Source organism: Sinocyclocheilus anshuiensis, unplaced genomic scaffold (assembly GCF_001515605.1).
Source record: "Sinocyclocheilus anshuiensis isolate Anshui unplaced genomic scaffold, SAMN03320099.WGS_v1.1 scaffold1522, whole genome shotgun sequence".
NCBI classification, from domain to species: Eukaryota; Metazoa; Chordata; class Actinopteri; order Cypriniformes; family Cyprinidae; genus Sinocyclocheilus; species Sinocyclocheilus anshuiensis.
In genome coordinates this window covers 56920-75604 of record NW_015546143.1, presented here as the reverse complement: position 1 = coordinate 75604, position 18685 = coordinate 56920, and the positions used below count along the sequence as shown (strand labels likewise).

The following is an 18685-nucleotide window of genomic DNA, read 5'->3' as shown; positions in this document are numbered from 1 at the left end:
TTCTCTTTCCCTCTTTCTTCATCTCTCTCCCTCTTTTTTCTCTCTTTCACACAGACACGCACGCACGCACACACATACACTTCACTCACTTTCTCTCCTGCCTCCCCATTTCAACCCCTCCCTCCGTTTCCCAGCGCTGTTTGTCTATGGAAGAACACAAAGTGCCCATTCATGAGCGCGTCTCCCCGGGGAGCGCGCCCCTGCGCACGCGTGACCTGGAGCTCTGACCCGCGAGGGGTATGAAAATGAGCCCGTTACGGTAAACACCGACGTGGCAGACAAACAGCCGAGCAGCGTTTTTCGTTGCAAATTAGATAAGATCCTTAAATTTATATGGGGTGGGGATGGTGGGTTAAATCATCACATAATTTGTATTCAGGTAACATTTTCAGCAGCTAAAACAATAAGAATATAAATATATAGATGTAATGGTATGAATATAGGCTATAAAAACCAACATACAAATAAAATGGAAACGTCAAAAAGCAATAATAATAATATAAAAATAATAACAACGCCAATTTTGAGTTTGCTATTCCAATAGGCTGACATTACAAATCGTTTAGCAAGTGAGGGGGATAAAACAATGACAAAATAATAGGTAAGCGTAAGCATAATGAAAATAATCTAACAGAAATATACACCCATTTCTGTCTTAACTAGAACTGCAAGAAGGCCGAAAAGAAAATAGAGATTTATTTCAAAAGTCATTGTCCAAATGTTCCAAAACGCTCTGATTTCGCATGAAAATAAGACTCGCTAAAAAACAGGTAATATGCACACAAACGTCACAACCCACAGTGATAAGAACAATAAAAACACAGTATATGCTAATAAAACCCATGGTATAAGATTTCTACAGGAAAAACACACCAGTGCAGAAGGTTAATAAGACCACGCAAAAAAGGCATACCAACAGCTTCATTTTCACTTCCGTCCGTCCTCAGTTCGAAATAGCTGCACTTGAGTGTTTGCCCATCTTATGAGGAGGAGAAATACACGACAACGTCATTTAGAAGTTACCCCCACAGCACCTCTGCTTACAGGCCACCGGATAGGCTACAGAAGAAGACTCCTGGTTTCACATCTGGATGAGTCTGTAGTTACAGACATATTCCACAAGATGTCGCCTTTACTTTTAGAATTTGTGCAACGCATTTTATGGATGACAGTTTTGTGAACCTAGAAGAGTAGACTACAAGGCTGGCCGTGCAAAGGCTATTTCTAACAAAAAAATGGGTAAATTCCGACTTTGCTATGACAATCTGGCACTTATTCTGAATCTCTACAATAATGTACAGTATTTGAAAAATAATGTGTTTTTTGAACATTAAAGCAGGTCAACATATTCTGTTACATCAAATACACCAAATAATTATCTTTAAAATAGCATCATATGACCCCTTTAAACGTCAAAGTCTAGGCCTATTGATTGTTTTCACGTCACGTCACACCCTTGTAGGAACGCCCACCTGGAGGGCAAAACGAAACTTTGCTCCACTGACCGACAGTTATTTTTACGCAGTTTGCATTAAGTAGTAATGTAGTAAAACGCAGATATTAAAAGGCGAAATTCAGTAAACACCTTATTGATTATGTATATTTTGTACAGGCAAGCAAATGAAGCCAGAATATAAAATATGTGAAAAGTTTCACGTTAAATGGTTTCCCATAGAAAACCATTAGAAGGAAAACACTGAACCATTAAGCGGATTGCGTTCATATTCCGGCCTCATCTGCTTGCCTATGCATCATTAATATAGAGAATATTACTGTTTTAAATATATTAAGGCACTTTAAGTGTATTTACAACGTTTTGTCGCACTGTTTAATGATTGAAATATTGCCGCGGTTGCTTAATATGGATTGCAAATGGCCAAAACTTGCATTTTGTTTACATACCTTTGTTTTATTCTTTTGAGAGGTGATCTAAATTTTGCGGCTGTGAAACAGATGTCAAATTGACAGGCTTGTCCTGCAGTTCTATGTTTTGCCCTCCAGGTCTTCGAGCCGGTCACCTGACTGAAAGCTATGAATAACCCTAGGCTTGTTTGAGATGCGCCTCGCCTCGCCTGAAATGTAGGCGAGAATAGGCGGCTGCAGTGAGGGGAGGAATGAAACAAGCGCAGGCAAGACAGACAGAAGTGGAGCTGATACCTACAAGATCAAAGGCGGATATCGCGTTATTCTCACTGGTGTGCTGTGCTGCTGATAAACATGATATAGCCTAATTTCAGTTCTGTTGCTTTTATATTAAAATAGATATGATAAACAAAAGACACCCAAAGTGCTTGCTATTTAATTCCACACGAAAGGCGTATTTATCATCTATTTTTACATTAATACAAACATGTATTTTAGATTTCATTAAGCTGTGACGTCAGTCAGTCGTTTCCCATCATGCTTTTGATCAGCGCAGTCGGTGGAGAGCAACTGCGCTCGACTGCATAATCCGACAGCCGCCAGCCGCCTCACCGGTGATCACAGCGAGATGCATGCCGGTTAGAAAAGTGTCCGAGTTAGGTCCGACTTGCTCTGATCTCATGCTGACGTGTGCAAAAAAACTCTACATATAAAAGCAACAGAACTGAAATTATATCATGTTTATTAGCAACACAGCATGTAAGTGTGAATAACGCGATATTCGCCTTTGATCTCGTAGGTATCTGCTCCACTTTGAGAGGTCAGAACTGTCCGTCTTGAGGAGAAGGGTCTGGCTGCAGCCTCACACTTGCACTCTCAGACTTGCATTCTCAGACTTGCATTCTCAGTGAGAGATTCAAACAAAAAGTAATCAACAAATAGAACAAAATAAAAAATAATAAAGACTGCAAGTGACGTCGCTAGCGGAAGTGCAAGTGTCTGAGAGTGCAAGTCTGAGAGTGCAAGTGCAAGGCTGCAGCTAGACCCTCTTGGTCTTGACTGCGCTTATTTCACTCCCCTCACTTATTTCACTCCTACTCTCACCTACATTTCAGGTGAGGCGAGGGCGAGGCGCATCTCAAACAAGCCTAATGGTTAAAACCTGATCGCTGTTGGTTTGTGGTTGCCAGAAATGTATTGGAAAAAAAAAATGCATCAGTGTTTCAGGCATTATGGAATGGCATTTTGTTGTCTGTGTATTTCAGTAACTAAAATAGTAACTAATGTTAGGCCTATAGGCTACCCGAACTACAATAATCTGCTTTGCACCTGACAAGCACCCATACAGTAGATGGCTACATAATAACTTGTCATTAGAAAGGGCCTTTCAATTATTATTATTATTATTATTATTATTATTATTATTATTATTATTATTGTTGTTGTTTTAAACATTAATTGACAGTGCACAGATACCCACGCAAAACACCTGACAAAAGCAAAGAAAGAATAGACTAATAGACTGTAATGCAATAAGCATTAGCATACCTGACAACATAAATCGTAACATTAACACCTCTATAACAAAAACAATAAGAAATATAACAAATTAAATATTTGGGGTAAAAAGAACCTCTGCTGTCTGGGCTAAAGGCACAATAATTAACATGAAAATGAATGGCTGACTTTTCCAGTTAACTTGACATGGTTAGATTCAGATAGCCTATAGTAAATATCATGTTGGGTGTCCACCAGAGATAATCACCATATTTATAATGAAACCATTATATTTAAAAATATTACATTAATAATTTCATATAATAAAAAACATAGGCTATTTATTGTTATTACTGTAAAGCTATATGAAATTATTACGGGATCTCTTTCAATGCTTTCAGAATCTTTACCTTTTTCGAATAATTTTGTTTCTGTATTTTAAAAATGAACATATTTTAATGACAGTATTGAACAAACATAAATTATTTTATTTATCAAAATAAGCACTTTGCTAAAGTGATTGATTTGAACAAGAATTCACTTAGATATTATTCACAACATACTTATTTAAAGTATTTGTATAAATACTTTGTGCCTTTTACCCCTTGTTTGGAGGAAAAGGCTCACTTTGCCGACTCATACATTTAAAAGATTTTTAAACAAAACAAACCTCTTTATGATTTATTCTCACACAAAATATGTTGCCCCATCAACTGGAAATAAAAACATATAGCCTAGGTTATAGGCCTATACATTTCTGCAATCATACATCATGGGACTAGTCAAAAGCACAAACGTCAGGTCTTGTTTTCAGTATTATTACCCATTGCATTCTGTAACATTTATTCTTTGTAACTCTTTTTTCTGTTTCATTATTATACATCATTTATAATTTTTCTTTCTTAGGATAGGCTACATGATGCTTAACTGTCACCCTGGGAAGCAGAAAAAATCGTGCAAATAGGCTTGTTGGAGATGCATCGGCGCTGCGCAGAACGATCAGTGTATGACATCAAAGCACTGCGAGAACAATTTAAAAATATAAAAGGCTTGTTTGAGATGCGCCTCGCCTCGCCTGAAATGTAGGCGAGAGTAGGCGGCTGCAAAGAGATCTCTCTTTCAGTAGCTGAAATTTTAATGTGAGATTCTGGAAACGAGATCTAAATTTAGCGGGAACTGTCGGGTCGGGAAGAAAATTATTCTAAGCGGACAGCGGGTGAACAAAGAGTGAATATATAGCGGGAGCGGATGGGTGCGGAATAGAACATTGCACAGTCCTGCGCAGACCTCTACTTTAAGCTGTGTCGTCAGTCAGTCGTTTCCCATCATGCTTTTGATCAGCGCAGTCGGTGGAGAGCAACTGCGCGTGACTGCGCAATCCAACACAGCCGCCTCTCCGGTTGCCAGAGTTTTTTGGCACATGTCAGCATGACATCAGAGCAAGTCAGACGTAACTCGGACACTTCTAACCGGCATGCATCTCGCTGTGATCGGTTGTGCGCAGATTTTGCTCATCTCAAACAAGCCTAAAGAGTCGTCTGCTCTATTATGGCTCTCGCGGTACTTTGATGTCATACACCGATCGTTCTGCGCAGCGCCGATGCGTCTCGAACAAGCCTAGCGTTACGGTGCTCCTTCTGTCTCACGTATTGTGTTGTTCCTATTGGTCACTGAACATGTTCCGTCATAAACCTACGACATCATTTCCGTTTCCGTATATTGAACTAGATGAAACTTGTAAGGATTTTATCCGCTTTTTGCGTTATTCCAGTGGTTTCAATGCACTTTTAAAATGCGTGGATAACAAACATGATGACGGGATCTCCCCCTTGAAAACAAAATGTAGAACATATTCGTGAAAGCCTACCAAGTGTTGACAGCAAGGAGGTGTTTACGATGGCTGTGCTGTAACATCAGTGTGACTCAGGTTTGGTGCATTGTCTGGCGATGCGATGATATGCTGCTCGGATGGGGTTAGAAATGGAAAATCTTTGTGGGACGTCAAAACCTCGACACCTTGACTAATGACGATCGCAGGAAATCACTGATTATTTTCATCTGCCCTGGCTTGTGCATGACGACGTTCCTGTAAAATAAGAATTGTGGGTATGGAGGAGAGTACTGAGGAGCTGAGGGAGGAGTGGACCTTGCTCCTCTGGACCACGGTTGCTGTTCTGGTCCCAGTGCTCATTACGCTGTGGTGCAGCTTCCAGCGTCTTAAACGCAAAGTTCAGCTGAAAGATCTGTTCCGAAAGAGCAAACACGGCTGGCACTACACAGATCTGTTCAACAAGCCCACCTACTGCTGCGTGTGTTCTCAGCCCATCCTGCAGGGGGCGTTCTGTGACTGCTGCGGCATATGTGTGGATGAGCAGTGCATACAGAGGGCAGATCGCATCCTCTCGTGTAAGGAGATCATGACACAGAGACAGACAGATGGGAGGTTTTACCATCAGTGGGTCAGGGGAAATGTGCCCCTCGCCAGCTACTGTGCCGAGTGCAAACAGCAATGCGGGACTCAACCTAAACTTTGCGACTATAGGTATTAAATAACCCTGAGCTTTCTTTCTTTCTTTCTTTCTTAGATAGATAGATATGAAAAACACAAATTATCCTCCTGATGTAAAATAGGCTAGGCTACATCAGGATCTAAACCAGTTGTCATTCTAAACCATTTGGTCAGATATATTAAACTTGTACAACAATTTTGGACAAAATTTAATAACCACGTTTGAAGAGAATATAAAAGGGAAATGAATAAAATAAAAATGTATATTCATATTTTAATCAATGTAGAAAAAAAACAACAACTGCACTTTCACCTGGTCAACTTTCAAGGTTTCAAATATTTTAAAGTTTAATGAATGGCTTTGTGAAAATCAATCAATTTAAGTATTGAGGAGAGAACAAGGCAAACAAAACAAACAAAGCTTTCTAATTTGAACTTGTTAAGTTGTGAAAGAAAATACAAATAAACAATCAAAAGGCTACCTGGACCATCTCTAACTATAAACAACAACAAACACTATTTTGAAAAAACCTTGCCTACCTTCCAAGAACTTTCATAGTTTTAACAATATTTACAAAAGTCAAATTCAAGTCATGTCAATATTTACAGTACAAGAAAATGTTAAAGAACAAACAAGTGTTTTTACATCTTAACTTACAGCAAAAAGGATGGCTAAACGGCAACAACCTAGACACAGATCAATAGCAGCCGAGAGCACACTGAACAGAACTTAAAAGCGTCTGTTGAAATCCATTTATGTTAAGGCTGCGGTGCTTTAAAATGCATCACTGGCTGTTGAACAAACAGAGCAAACCAGAATCCTGTCGTTTTCTCATGTGTTTAATCTTTCTAAAGCATGGTTTGATTAAAGAGTCAGTAATCCCTGTAATCCAGCTGTTATGTGTGATCCAGGACCAGGTCCTTCCACCTAAATCCTCAGTGTCAAAGGTAGCGCTAAACTGGTTCCAGATCAGCTTCTTCTGAGGCTCATAGCAAAATAAGTATTGATTTAAAATCTTTTTAAAAGAATTTGTACCATTTTTTTTATTTTACGATTCATTAAGAAGATATTATCTGCAAGATAATAATTCTTATTATGAGTTTTACTAGAGGGGTTGCAGTCAGTACAGTATCCATTTCAGTGTTTTACAACAAGCTATCAGTTCTAAGTGCTCTCACTCACATTTGCTGTTTTTATTTGGGAATATATAGGTGTGTGTGGTGTCAGACCACAGTGCATGATGACTGCCTTTCTAGTCTGAATGATGATCTGTGTGATCTTGGAGAGTTCCGCTCTGTTATATATATATATATATATATATATATATATATATATATATAGGGCACAGAGGCTGGTTTGTCATGAATTGACTGATTTTTTTAACATATAAATGCTTATCGGTCCAAAAACAGCTTTTGTTGAAACCAACGCTTAAAGTGTTTAAACCAGGGATTAAAATGGCTATTTATTTCTACTAATTTATTTATATTAAGTTATAAATTTTTTTAAATAATCTCTAGAGCTAGTTTAAATGTAGTGTAGTCATGTATATATATCCAATGTGTACTTGTACAACAGCTAGCCATTCATTCAAAATCTGCTATTTTGCCTGTAATATAATTAAATGTGTAATCAAAATATGAGATGAATGAAAATATGAGACCATTATGAGATTTTTGGCTAATTCTGAGGGTAGGAAGCATTAAGTGTGTCCCATTTAACATACTTTTGTGCTGTTCTACATCATTGTATAGTGTAAGTTGATCATTGTACGTGTTTTTACATATATGATATACAGTAGTGGTTACCATGTGAGAAGAAGTGACAATTTAAAGGAGAAAGAATTTTATGTAGTCTTCCTTTTTCAAATGTATTTTAGGCGTTTACAAATGTAATTGATATTGTTGATACAAACACTTTATATTCAAAGCAGAAATTTTATAGGTATTAACCAAAAAGCTGTGTAATAAATGACTGAATGAGAACAGAATCAAGTTCACACAGGATTTTTTTTTGTTTTTGCTGCACTGCTTTTTAATTGCTTTTATATGTAAAAGTGTTTTGGACTGACATCTTTGACTGTTGTAATGAGTTTCGTGACTTTTTCAGCATCTTGTGTATGAAAAAGTGCAACTTGCGTCTTGAGACACTGCATTATTTCCATTCTTTAACGCAGCATTTGTGTTTTTAAATGAAAAAGTGATAAAGGCTTTAAAATGAAAGGTATTTATACAATATGCATGAACATTTGAAAAAACACAGCTGTGAATAAATTACAAACAAAAAGAGTTTTGAAAAGTTGCAGTATGTGGAAATTGAACCAAATCGTCCCTCAGGTCCTTCTCATCACTGAATCAATGCTTGCACAGTCCACTAAATGAATATAATGAAAATAACCTGATCGACTGTTTAATAGTTAATTGTTTTTTTTGTTGCATGCAGCTTGCTGCAGGGTGTGGGAGTGGCTGGACTCCGGTTCTGGTCTTGGCAAACACAAGAAGTGGCAACAACATGGGGGAAGTTTTGCTGGGAGAATTTCGTACCCTCCTGAACCCCATGCAGGTGCCATTTAACTCTGTGCTTACATATTCAGCCAGTCTCTCTCTGTTTCCATACACTCTTGTCTCTTTTTATTTTGTTTGAATGATCACATTCTTCTTACTATCTAATGGTTTAACAAAATAGTTTAGTTATTTAGTTTTGTTTTTTTTTCCCCTTCCAGGTGTTTGATCTCTCCGAGCTGCCCCCCTCTAAAGCCCTGCAGCTGTGTACTCTTCTGCCCCCAGGCAGCGTGCATGTTCTGGTGTGTGGGGGAGATGGCACAGTAGGCTGGGTTCTGGATGCCATTGATACCATGAAGCTGAAGGTGAGAGCTGTAGCCGAATAGTTGAGTGGACTTGAAAACATCAAGTCCACTCATAATGACATCATTATGTGATGCTTATATTCACATTTGTGGCATTATTTCATTAAAAAAAGTAATTTGTTGTTTCTTGGGTTATTAAAATATTGTTTGTGTTTGTCGCTCTCTCATTCTGTATAGGGTCAGGATCAGTTTATCCCTCTTGTGACGATCCTGCCGTTGGGAACAGGAAATGATTTAGCAAACTCTTTAGGATGGGGAGCAGGATATGCTGGAGAGATTCCAGTAGAACAGGTGCTCAGGAATGTTCTAGAGGCTGAGGTAGTCAAAATGGACAGGTAAGACCCTGGCTGTGCTGTAAAGTCTTGTATTATGAGGAATGGCTTTTGTCATTCAATTTATTTTGTATTTCTGCTGTTAATGTGTTAGGTGGAAAGTTCAAGTTGTCTCCAAAGGAAACTATTTTCGTAAGCCAAAGGTCAGTACATACAATATACTGTATGATCGACCAGCAGGAGGATGTACCCCAGAATGCAAATGAAATTATTTGTATGCTAAGCAAATTTTAACATAACCAATTTATTAGCATAAAATCCCATGAAATACAGTATTAGTTAAATCAATCATGACACGTTCAATTCATGAAGAAAAGAGATTAAGATTTTAGCTTAAGGTTGTTTTCTCTCCAGGTGTTGTCCATGAATAATTATTTCTCAGTGGGTCCTGATGCTCTCATGGCATTGAACTTCCATGCACACAGAGAGAAAACGCCCTCCTTTTTCTCCAGCCGAATCATCAATAAGGTCTGAGGCATTGCCTGTCCATCATTTCATTTTTAATTTCAGAGGAAAATTAAATCGAAAGAGCATCTAAGATTGATAATGTGATAAACTGCATATTTCGATGTAAAAACGTTTATATCTGTAAAGCCATCTAATTTCCTTTATTTAACTTAAGTTTGCTTACAGTTTAATTGTTTCAAAATATTTTCTTCATTGTAAAGACTGTATAACTGAGAAAATGTCATTATTCTGCAGTTGATTTATACATCCACAACTATAAAAAAGGACCCTTTTTTATTAAGTGTCTGTAACTACAATGTACTAAATCTGTAATTAATTTCTTTAGATACATCTATGCACTGTTAACCCTACCCCTACCCCTTAATCCACCCTTAAACCTAACCATACCACTAAGCCTGTCCATAATCTTAATTATGTCTCACCTCAGTAGCAGCAAAATTGTTTTGCAAGAAAAGTTGCATAGTATCTAAAAAAAAAAAAAAAAAAAACAACATTAAAAATCTTAGTTCAAAAACTTCTGACTGGTAGTGTAGGCTGATTATTCAAAACTATCTATCTACTAGCCTACACATATTCATGCATTGCTAGGTTTGTTAAAAATAGAAGTATTTTGTAAATTCATGGCTGATAATACTGACAATTGTCTTTTCTCACAGGCAGTGTACTTCCTCTATGGTACCAAAGATTGTTTAGTGCAAGAATGTAAAGATCTGGATAAGAGGATTGAGGTAAACATTTTAATTTACTTATTGAGACAAGTGTTCTTAAGCAAAAGTGTTCTCTGATTGTTTCCCTTTGTTGTTGTCATCATATGATTAGCATGTTGTCTGGAAGTTTTAGCCTTGACATGAACTTCCTGTTTCATTACTGTGGTGTCTCAGTAATGATATAATGATGATTAATGCTGTTTCAGAACTCCATTAAAAAGAGATAATAGAAATGCATAATTACTTTGGCTCTTTTCAAATACTAAAGGCTGGAATTTGATATCCTCTGACTGGATGGAATCATAGTCTGAAGCTAAAAAAGCGGAGTCTGTGATTATCATACACTACATGATTTTTTATGAAATCTGTCAACTCAAATCTGCAGACTTGCTCTGACTTTCGGCAACTTGTTTGGACTCTAAATCAGGAGAAAATTGTGGCAAGAATTGTATAGTGTATTCCAGCCTTAAGAATCTATTGCTGCATACTTTCAGGACATAGTATAAGTAGGCGAATTGGCACACAACAAACGGCTTCAAGAAACAGCTCTATATGGTTCCTTTTAGTTACTGACTCCTGGTGCTTATGTGAGAACAGGTTTTATTTTTGAAATGCACTGTAATTTCTGCACCGCTAGCAGCACCAGACAGAATTACAAACATGATTACTTTTCCAAATATTGCCTTATCTACCATTGTTCATACAAACAGTATGATAGTATGACCCAATCCAAATGCCATGAGTTAGAGGCTGCTCAGTAGACCCAGCAATTACACCTGCTGCAGTGTTTACTGAATCTTCTAATCCACATTTTTTGTGCATAAACCTGAATTAGGAGGTATCTCGGTAGCACTTTATTTTACAGTCCTGTTCCATGTGTACACAAAATGTACTTCTTATATCAATTATAATAACTAGGTAATAACTAAATACTTACCCTGAACCTACCCCTAAACCTAACCTTAACCCATGTAGTTACCTTATACTACCCAGTATGTTCTTGGGTAAGTACACTGTAAGTGCACGTACTGTAAAATAAAGTGTAACTGGTATCTCCACACATATGGAAGGTGCTGCATGATTAGTTCTTATGCCCGTTAATGCTTAATTGTGCTTCTTTAGCTGGAGCTGGATGGAGAGCAAGTGAATTTGCCCAGTCTGGAGGGGATAATAGTGTGCAATATCGGCTACTGGGGCGGTGGCTGTAGACTGTGGGAGGGAATGGGAGATGAACCCTATCCTCCAACACGGTGAGAATCCAGATGCCACTCTGTTATACACTTTATATAATCTACTATACTACACTATACTATACTATACTATACAGAGAATAGGTTGAAATTAAATTAAACTTTATACCTGTGGATCTGGATCAGAGTAGGATGACCTTTGAAAATTAATATTTTCTTTATGTCCTTTTTCTTTCTTCAGTGTGGATGATGGTTTATTAGAGGTGGTGGGGGTGTATGGTTCATTCCACTGTGCACAGATCCAGGTGAAACTGGCCAATCCTGTGAGGCTGGGACAGGCACATACAATACGGGTAAAACATAAACATGTTCTTTACTCATACAGCTTAAATGGTGCTTAAGTGTGAGTCACGGTTCAGCTCCATGGTGCTCAAAACACTACAACGTCTCCACTTTAGGGTGTGTCTATAGCAAGTTTGTTTAATATTTTTTTTCAGTACACAGTCCATATAATCATATATATGTCAATTTAATAAACCTGTTAACCAAGCCAGTCTATTTACGGTACAATGAAAGCGTCATTATATTTGCATTATATTATGCAATATTTATCATAATAACTACAAGGCATACAATATGTAAACAATATGATTTATGCACTAAATCCAGCAGAAACTTCAGCACAATCTGCATATTTTTAAATATTCAAGACAGATGCTGCTCATTTGCATAAAGTTGAGTCTTTCTCAAGTTTTGTTTTCTCTTAGATGCTCAGTGTTTTTCACAGCTCCGATAGGAATGAATTGAAAACGCCAGACAAATTAAATACAGGTGCCCTCACAATCTTTAATCAAATACTTTAACATCCCCGCCTCCTTGCAATGACGTCTCTTCCCTTATCATGTGTCTACAGTGTCAGGTCTGGGCAATAAGGTTGTCCAATAGCCAGACAAGTCTCAATGCTGTCCTTCCAGCAACTTGTCACTCACATGAAATGACTGCAGTAATTAGCAAGCAACAGGAATCCAACGAACCAATCAATTTCTGAAAGACCAATTCAAATCTCTCCCTACATTTTACTCGTTCAAGAAGCAATTTCACTTGGACCACAATAGGGAAAAGATGGTTTCAATTTTTGTTTCATTCTAACTGCCTGTGCAGACCTCTATGCTGAATAATAACAATCCACAAATCGGTGCTAACGATATTAGATGAGAACAAATATTGAACTGAATTGAGCTGAACGATGACACGATTGTCTTCTGTAGAGCTGCAATATAGCTGAATTTTGCAATATGTTCTGAACTGGATTGAATCAACATTGAACTGACTTGAGCTGAATAATGACACTGTTGCCTTCTGTAAAGCTACTTTTGATTTGATCTCAATTCGTCATTTGATGAATTTTACGACATAAACATTGTTATTGAACTGAACTGAACCAACACTAAACTGAATTGAGCTGAATAATGACACTATTGTCTTTAGAGCTTCTTTAAAGCACAATAAAACATTTTTTCTCATGTTTGAAGAAGTTTGCATCATTGATTCTTTTATTTTCCTGTTTAATACTGTCAAGCTGCTTTGAAATAATATGTGTTGTATAAAGCACTATATAAATAAAGATGATTCTTTATTTATTCTTTATCCTTTGCTTTTTTTGTGGTAGCTGGTGTTGTTGAAGAGTTCTAGGATGCCAATGCAGGTGGATGGAGAGCCATGGGCGCAGGGTCCATGCACCATCACCATTACCCATAAGACTCAGGCCCTCATGCTGTACCACAGTGCAGAACAGACAGATGATGATGACTCCAGCGCCTCAGAGGGTGAAGAACGCTCAGCCGATCACATTGACACAACTAGCAACACACAGGAAACAGTGACAGAGTCTTAGTAAGGCTGTAATCACTCTGTCTGTGCTATTTCCACCCCAGAAAGTAGCACAGCATGAAAGGAAGACACCCTGATGTGATAAATGTCTGATGTCATAAACGTAAATGTACATAATGTGAATGTGCTGCTCTAGTAATAACATCTGCAGTGGTTATTTCTGAGTTAAAAAGCCCCTTCTCTCTCAAGCACATCTTGTGGACAGTTTGTTCTCAAATTGTCCACAAGATGTCTATCTCTGACATTGGTTTTGTAGATTTGCGTGCATAATTTTATTTATTTTTCCTGCCAGGGAGTGCTACCCGGAAGCTCTAAGAAGTGGCTCAGGTTTTAGCCATTTAGTCCACAATGGAATCATATTCAGTTGTTAGCAGAGCTCAGGCAATCATAAAAAAGAGAATTCAGTCCAGTGGAGAATGTTACAAACAAAGCTGCTTAAACACCAATGTTTTGCACTGATCTTGAGTGCCATAGGTCTGTGAAAATACAACTCGTTGCAGAAATCTTGTATTTGAGTTGTATAAATTAAGCTGTGAAATAATTTTATTTAGGACATTATGTTTTGTTTCACCTTTGCACTGCTTGAATCTAGAGTAGATTGTGAATGGACTTGCCATTGATATCTTATTGTTTTGCAGCTATTCAACTTGTGTTATTGTTTTCGTTTATGAAATAGCAGTAAAATGTTTCAGAGCACTGGATTAAGATACATTCTTTATTTTGCTGTTTGCATACTCTGATCATCAGGCATTTTTATTGTGTTTTATTCATTGTTCATTTTCTCCACTTTTCCATAGAGATTTGTTATGTTTTTATGCATCCTGCTTGAGTAAAATTTACTTTGCCTAGAATATATCCACCCTAATAGGCTTTCTGAGTATTTTCTTTAGTCCCACTCTTCCAAGTCTGTCTGCTTTCGGTGCAATTGTAGCATAAGAATGGTAATGTTCTTGAAAAACTAAGCCAGGATAGAAAAGAAAAACAGCGTTAGGAGTGGTATGTGTCATACATTTCATATATTCACATCTATGGCTTTCCTATTGGTAAAGCACTCAAGCACATGACATTCTCTCCCTGAACTAGTGTCACCTCTCTTTGCAGGAGTTGCATATATTATCCATTAAAACCTTGTTTGATAAATCTGAGGTTTTGCTGATGTAATGCCTCTGAGTAGTTTATAATGTGGTTTAGTTCATTTCATAGTTAATTTCATGTTCAGAGTGATGTATACTTAAACAATCTTACAGATTGTTAAGAGAACTGTAATTTAAATGACAGCCATTTTTCATGCATAATTGTGAAGGAGATTTAGGTACATTTTTTGGAAGCTAAAAGGTTAACAAGAGTGTTACCAAAATATTCAAGATACAGTATTGTCGTAGAATTTTTTCTTCTTAAATCAAGAACACGCAACACAGCTAGACTTTTAAAGTCTTTTAAATTTTTATTCTTGCAAGAAGGTCAGGCAATACAGCAGTGAGCACCGCCATATGTGTGACAAAAATAAGTGAGCATGCATCTCTACTTTTATACACTTTGGCCCATTGTTTTCCCAATGGTCGTCTCCTTAATACCATATATAGCTAAGAAAGCGTGATAAATACTTGATATGTCTCATTCCTCATGTAGCGTCTTCCCGAAATTCAAGATGGTATCGTTTTTCCTAAGCAAGTGAGAACAAGCAGGTCATTGTGACATCTCCTCATATTCAGACCACACAGGCCTCACACGTCAACTCTCATATAGCATTTCATAATATCAAAGCAATATTTCAGTTAATATATGAAGTAAATATGGATATAATTGATTAATTGAAATTTTCCCTTACAGTATATATCCTTTTTTCTCAGCAGTCTGAATATTTCCGTTAAATTATCTTCATCAGTTGTATAACAAAATGCAGACTGCTGTATTAGTCTTACTCAGCTTAGAAATATCTGACAACTTGAGAATGCTTCTACACCTTGAGAAAGGATAAAATCAAAATGGTGTTGTTTGTTTTTTGATTAGTGTCATGAAAAATGACTTTTCCCTGTTATGTTTATGTGTATAAATACTGAAGCAGTGGTTGTGATGAAAACATTTTCTTTACAACCGTAATTCCCCCACCCCCCTCCCCCCTGAAGACACCTGTCATATTCCTAAAACTAGACTTCACACATGCTCTAAATGTGTCAAAGGGGATTTAAACAAGAATATTATTCTCCTTGGGACTACTAGTTTATCATTTTAATATTTTGGGAGTGTTACGTTAAATGGGAATCTCTGTATTGAATATTGAAATATTTTGCACTGACTTCTGTATGCTAGAAACAACGTGGTTAACACCCATGGCTTATGTCTTGTTTTTCAAACGCAAATGAAGCCTAGTTTTTATCTGACAGTAGCTGCTCCTGGCATTGTTTAATGTTTAACTAGGCTTGTTTGAATGTTCCCAGGTAACATACCAACATATATTACAAGTTGGAGATGATATAAACAATAGAACATAAAGAAATCTTTGGTCAAAGATTTGGTGTTTTTTTTATTATTTTTGAATTTTTTATTGTTCAGCACCGAAAACAATGTGAGCTGCACAAATTAACAATCAACATTACAGGAGCAGGATTAAGTCATCCCAGAACAATTTCACAAATGTGATCAATACAACAGAAGATGAGAGAGAAAGAATAATAAATTAGATATTATTTATTCTTATATGAGACATGGCCATTTCATGCCTTTATTGGTATTATTCTGATATTTTACTTTATGTATATTTCCCCCCACTCTGAATAAAAATGTAATATATTTTCATGTAGATTTTTAAAATAATATTCAGTTACTCTATATGATGTATCAACCAAAATTGTAATATTGCATAAAGCAAACAATAAATGCCTTACTACTAAACTTTCTGAGCTATATTTTTAGATTGGTACAATATTTCCTTACTGCAAAGTGAAACCTGTATTATTTTGTTTTAGATTTGTTTCTGATAACACAACATACATCTTTCATATATATATATATATTTGTTATAACGGTTTGATTTACATATATACATGGCTACTGGTGTTAAACTTGTTGGTTTGACAGAATTACACATGCTTATAAACTGACTGGACCCAGCCAGGATACTTTGATCAGGAACCAAAACAACTCTATCTGGAGCACACTGCCAATGGACTTTACCCATCTGATAAAACCAACAAATGTCAATTGTGATAATGTGAGGATATTAAACACTTCAAACTCACAACTAAAATCTCCAAAAATAACAGAAACAAAGAGAACAAAGTAAGATTAAATAATGTGTCACATTTGCAAATCTCATTATGTACAATTAATTTTCCCCTTTCTGGAACAATGACCATTTATTACACCGCTCTCTGTAATACTTGATTTTAGTCAATCGTACCAATCAAGTCAAATATTTCTGTATAATGACCACTAAACTTTTTAACTGACTGTTGTCTTGCTCTTTTTTTCAAATAAAATATTTTCAACATAGCTGTGCTAGTGTCTCTTGTATCACTCTGAAGTCTTGTTCTTCTCACTTAAATCATTTCAGCCTAAATCAATATTTAATTTTCTTTTATGTGGTAAGTAGCCATATAATAGAATAAGTCATTATTGCAAATGCAATACAAACCTCCTCACTTTTGAGTTTTTTTTTAATGACAGTTGGACTGCATTAGCCTTTAGATATCATCCATCCATCAATCTAATTAATTAATTACATTTTTTATTTTTTTTTGGTCAACATTAAAAGATATTACTGGACATTTATAGATTAAAAAGACTGCTTTATGCATTCTGTACAATCACAACACACCTAAATTAGAATTAAAAAGATTATTTGCATCAAACCTGACTAGTTTAAACCCCATAAATGAATGTTTATGTCTGTCTCCTGTCTTTCCAAACCCAAAATACATTACAGGAGCATCTTCGAAACAAAAATGAAGATATTTTTAATATACCATAATTATTTTTGCCCATCCATTGAAAATCCTTCAAAGATTTCATAAAGATTTCATAAAACATGAAGCTTGAACATTCAGGTTGTGTGGACTTTTACTCTATGGACAAAAAGATGAGAGAATATTAAAAATATATTAATTTGTGCTCCAAAGATAAACAAAACATCAATACATTAAAATGAATATCAGTTCAACTTATATATTTTCAGTTGCTGAGCTTGCAGAAAGAGAGAGAAGAACCATTTGAGAAAATCCAGAAAGCTGGATACACAGCCTCAGTGAAAGGAAAGACAAATGTGTGGAAGGGGTAGACCCGGTCCTGCACATTATAGAATGTTGCACTTCCCTGATCACAGTCCAGCAAGACACCCACGCGGCTTGGGTTGGGATTCTGCAGCACCGTCTCGATGCTGTTGTGCCATGCAGAAAGCTTCACGTTAAACCACTCCACACACCAGGAGTCTGCATTACGCCCCAGACGGCTAGAGGGACCCTTGCGGTCGATTCTTCCATATGCAAGTCCCAATCCGCAGAAGTTGTTACTGCTCATTTTGATCTCCCAATAATGACGGCCCTGAGAGAAACCCTTTGTGCAGAGCACCTGGGAACAGACAGAAAAGCGACGGGGAATATCTGGATAGTAAGCAGTTTCGTCCGAGACTGTCGCTTTGGTGTTGTTTTCAGACAGCGAGATCCGCTTGTGAGCTGTTCTGACATCAAAATTGAGGATGGTGCCATCTAGACAGGAGAAACACAAGCATATAGATGTAAAAGGTGATGAACATGAACAAGTGGATAAACTGTGATGAATATCTAAACTATGTTAAACTCACATTTAAGAAGGTCACTTCTTTTAATAAAGTTTTGCACAGCTGGTGAACTAGCAGGTGGATCTGTAATGAGAGAAAGTAATACAAATAAATAAAAAGCTTTCAGAAACCAGTACAATATTGCCTCCAAAGGGAATGAAAGGTTTGCTCATTTCATTAATACGTCAATATTCCTAATAGCACTGTTATCCAACTATGGTTCTTCTGTCATTACCCACAAAATTCAACAATTTGCTGTTTCATGAAACCATAGTTTCAACAAACATTTGCAAACAGGGTCGCAAACTTGTGTGGTGGAACTATAGCTCTCAACCTGTAGTTAGAAGCATAGTTTCTTCTTAGATCATGCACAAAGGTACAATAAAAAAAGCTATCATGTAGTACATTCTATTTTTTCATTCTATTTATATTTACACAGACACACACACACACACACACACACATTACACGCATAGGTAAGCATTGATTACCTAAATATTTTCTTTCGGTTGTTTGATACATTTATTTAATGAATTTAGTTTTTTTGCATTATATTTAGTAATAAGACAGACTCGTTTTTTTTTTTTA

General features: G+C 36.7%; 3 protein-coding genes across 3 annotated transcripts in view; 1 reads left to right on the top strand and 2 right to left on the bottom strand.

Annotated features, from left to right (window-relative positions):
* LOC107701203 (uncharacterized protein C17orf67 homolog) overlaps nt 1-1091 on the bottom strand; it is a 2537-nt gene extending 1446 nt beyond the window's left edge. Inside the window, exon 1 of the mRNA XM_016503162.1 lies at nt 874-1091. Coding sequence (XP_016358648.1) covers nt 874-925 — 52 coding nt within the window. The 5' untranslated portion in view covers nt 926-1091. The remainder of the gene's footprint in view (nt 1-873) is intronic.
* A 3993-nt stretch (nt 1092-5084) lies between these two features.
* Nucleotides 5085-17190, top strand: LOC107701198 (diacylglycerol kinase epsilon-like). The gene is made up of 11 exons (XM_016503159.1): nt 5085-5902; nt 7082-7166; nt 8313-8432; nt 8593-8736; nt 8914-9071; nt 9163-9211; nt 9423-9536; nt 10193-10264; nt 11366-11493; nt 11675-11786; nt 13103-17190. Exons 1-11 carry the CDS (start codon nt 5469-5471, stop codon nt 13325-13327), a joined length of 1641 nt encoding a protein of 546 aa, XP_016358645.1. The 5' UTR covers nt 5085-5468; the 3' UTR covers nt 13328-17190.
* Nucleotides 17191-17462: 272 nt separating this feature from the next.
* LOC107701197 (E3 ubiquitin/ISG15 ligase TRIM25-like) overlaps nt 17463-18685 on the bottom strand; it is a 27011-nt gene continuing 25788 nt past the window's right edge. The window contains exons 14-15 of the mRNA XM_016503158.1: nt 18122-18181; nt 17463-18026 (exon numbers count right to left, since the gene is read on the bottom strand). Of these exons, the coding sequence (XP_016358644.1) occupies nt 17494-18026; nt 18122-18181 (593 nt within the window). The 3' untranslated portion in view covers nt 17463-17493. The remainder of the gene's footprint in view (nt 18027-18121; nt 18182-18685) is intronic.